This window comes from Oryctolagus cuniculus, chromosome 1 (genome assembly GCF_964237555.1).
Source record: "Oryctolagus cuniculus chromosome 1, mOryCun1.1, whole genome shotgun sequence".
In the NCBI taxonomy this organism is placed as follows: domain Eukaryota; kingdom Metazoa; phylum Chordata; class Mammalia; order Lagomorpha; family Leporidae; genus Oryctolagus; species Oryctolagus cuniculus.
The window spans coordinates 13936605-13939164 of NC_091432.1; the positions used below are offsets into that span (position 1 = coordinate 13936605).

The window sequence follows — 2560 nt, forward strand, 5'->3', positions numbered from 1 at the left end:
AAGCTCCACTTTCATTTACTCTAACTCTATTCTGTCCCCAACCATTTGAACTCCTCTGATTCAAATGTTTAGGTTTCTGGTTGGAAATTTGGAGAAAATATGAGAGGAAATGTATGAAGAGTATCAGTGGACTTCAAGTATTCTCCTTTGAGCCTTTTGAAATCTATTCATATTCTCAAAAATAAATTTATTTGCCTAGTTTTATATGGAGTCAAAACCACTGAATGCAAAGAAAACTCATAGATCTATAAAAACAATACCATTTTTAAAATAGAAAGAACTGAGTATTGCTACACGAAATGGCAAAAATAACCATTACAGACATTTGCTGAAGAGTTACAATATTTATCATTACTCCTCCATGTTGAAACATGTTAAATTAAGTTTCTGTGACAAATGTCAAAAGAATGGTTACTTTAGTGAGAAGTGAAGATTTAAAGGAACTATGAAGGATACCTATAGGTTGCTAGAATATTTCTGTCTCAAATTTTGATAATGGTCATACTGCCATAATTACTGTGCAGAAAAAAAAGAAATGAAGATGTTCACCTAGCACTCATGAACTCCTCTGTATTTGCTTTATATTTCAATAAGGATCTTTACCAAAATAGTGAACAGCATATACATTTTTCTAATTATAAAAATATCTATAATTATTTATTTCTTTGTTTAATTGAATAAAAGCAAAATATTATCTCTTACCAGTGGGATTTAAAATATCAGAGTAAAAAATACAGGTATTTCACCAGTTACAACTACATGGCTTGTCACCAGTAACTCTTTTTTTTTAAAGATTTATTTATTTATTTGAAAGACAGAGTTACACAGAGAGAGGGGAAGCTGAGAGAGAGAGAGGTCTTCCATCCGATGGTTCACTCCCCAGATGGCCCCAATGGCCGGAGCTGTGCCAATCCGAAGCCAGGAGCCAGAAGCTTCTTCTGGGTCTCCCATGTGGGTGCAGGGGCCCAAGGACTTGGGCCATCTTCTACTGCTTTCCCCGGGCCATAGCAGAGAGCTGGACAGGAAGAGGAGCAGCCAGGTCTCGAAACGGCGGCAATATGGGATGCCAGCACTTCAGCCCAGGACGTTAACCGACTGCGGCACAGCGCCGGCCCCACCAGTAACTTCAATAGGTAGGTATACACTCCATACAAAAAGATCTCCAAGAAAAAACTACACCAGACTTTCTACTGAAAATTCATACATGCACTGGGTTTGGAAACTAGATACCAAGAGGTGGCTTTCAATCAAAAATGGAATTTGAAACAACAGCTTTTACGCAAGCCAAAACACAACTCAGCCACTGAGCACTCCCCACATCTCTTCTTTTGCAGAGAACATGTTGGCTTGGCAACCTGTCCTCAACCAAACCGGCCCTACTGAGTTTGTTTTCCGCCTGTTCACGGCTGTCCCAGAATTCCAGGTCCTTCTCTTCCTCCTCTTCCTCCTCCTCTACCTGATGATCCTCTGTGGCAACACAGCCATCATCTCTGTGGTGTGCACACACAGCTCCCTCCACACCCCCATGTACTTCTTCCTGTGCAACCTGTCTCTCCTGGAAATCTGCTACACCACTGTTGTGGTGCCCCTGATGCTTTCCAACATTTTTGGAGCCCAGAAACCCATTTCGTTGGCTGGCTGTGGGGCCCAAATGTTCTTCTTTGCCACCCTTGGCAGCATTGACTGTTTCCTCCTGGCAGTCATGGCCTATGACCGCTACGTGGCCATCTGCCACCCACTGCACTACACCTTCATCATGACCCAGAAGCTGTGCATTCAGATGGTGGTGGGCTCTGTAGGCCTGTCCATCGTTCTCTCCCTACTGCTCTCTGCCTCAGTCTTCACCCTGCCCTTCTGTGGGCACCGCCAGGAAATCAACCACTTCCTCTGCGATGTGGCTCCAGTCCTGCGCCTAGCCTGTGCTGACACCCACGTGCACCAGGGTATCCTCTACCTTGTGAGTTTCCTCGTGCTGACGGTGCCCTTCCTGCTCATCTGTGTCTCCTACGTGTTCATCACCCGCGCCATCCTCCGCATCCGCTCTGCCCAGGGCCGCAGCAGGGCTTTCTCCACCTGCTCCTCGCACCTCACGGTGGTCCTGCTTCAGTACGGCTGCTGCAGCCTGGTCTACCTGCGACCCCGGTCCAGCACCTCGGAGGACGAGGACCGCAAAATCGCGCTCGTCTACACCTTTATCACCCCCTTACTCAACCCTTTGATCTACACCCTCAGGAACAAGGATGTCAAAGGTGCTCTGAAGAGAGCCATCGTCAGTAAAGCGGCCTCTGGCACCGACTGAGGACTTGAGAGACATAGTGGGTGTCTGTCAATTGTTTCAAAGACCTCTAAAGAAAGTGTGTTTACCTGCCTTTGACTTTCGAGGTCCAGCTTATTTCGCTTAACATGAGGTCCTATAGTTGCATCCTTTTTGCTGCAATTGGTGGCGTTTCATTGTTTTTTATAGAAGAATAATATTCCACGTGTGTGTGTGTGTGTGTGTGTGTATGTTTATGTGTGTATCACATTTTCTTTATCCATTTATCTGATGATGGACATCTTG

At 45.2% G+C, this 2560-nt stretch overlaps 1 protein-coding gene across 1 annotated transcript; it reads left to right on the plus strand.

The window, feature by feature from the left end:
* Window positions 1–1339: 1339 nt before the first annotated feature.
* LOC100340557 (olfactory receptor 10Q1-like) lies at window positions 1340–2299 on the plus strand. Its single transcript, XM_002708976.3, has one exon. It carries the CDS (start codon window positions 1340–1342, stop codon window positions 2297–2299), a length of 960 nt encoding a protein of 319 aa, XP_002709022.3.
* Window positions 2300–2560: the final 261 nt, after the last annotated feature.

Excerpts from the sequence above, each read along its gene's own strand:
- LOC100340557 (XM_002708976.3), top strand. The coding sequence starts at position 1,340 with ATGTTGGCTTGGCAACCTGTCCTCAACCAAACCGGCCCTACTGAGTTT.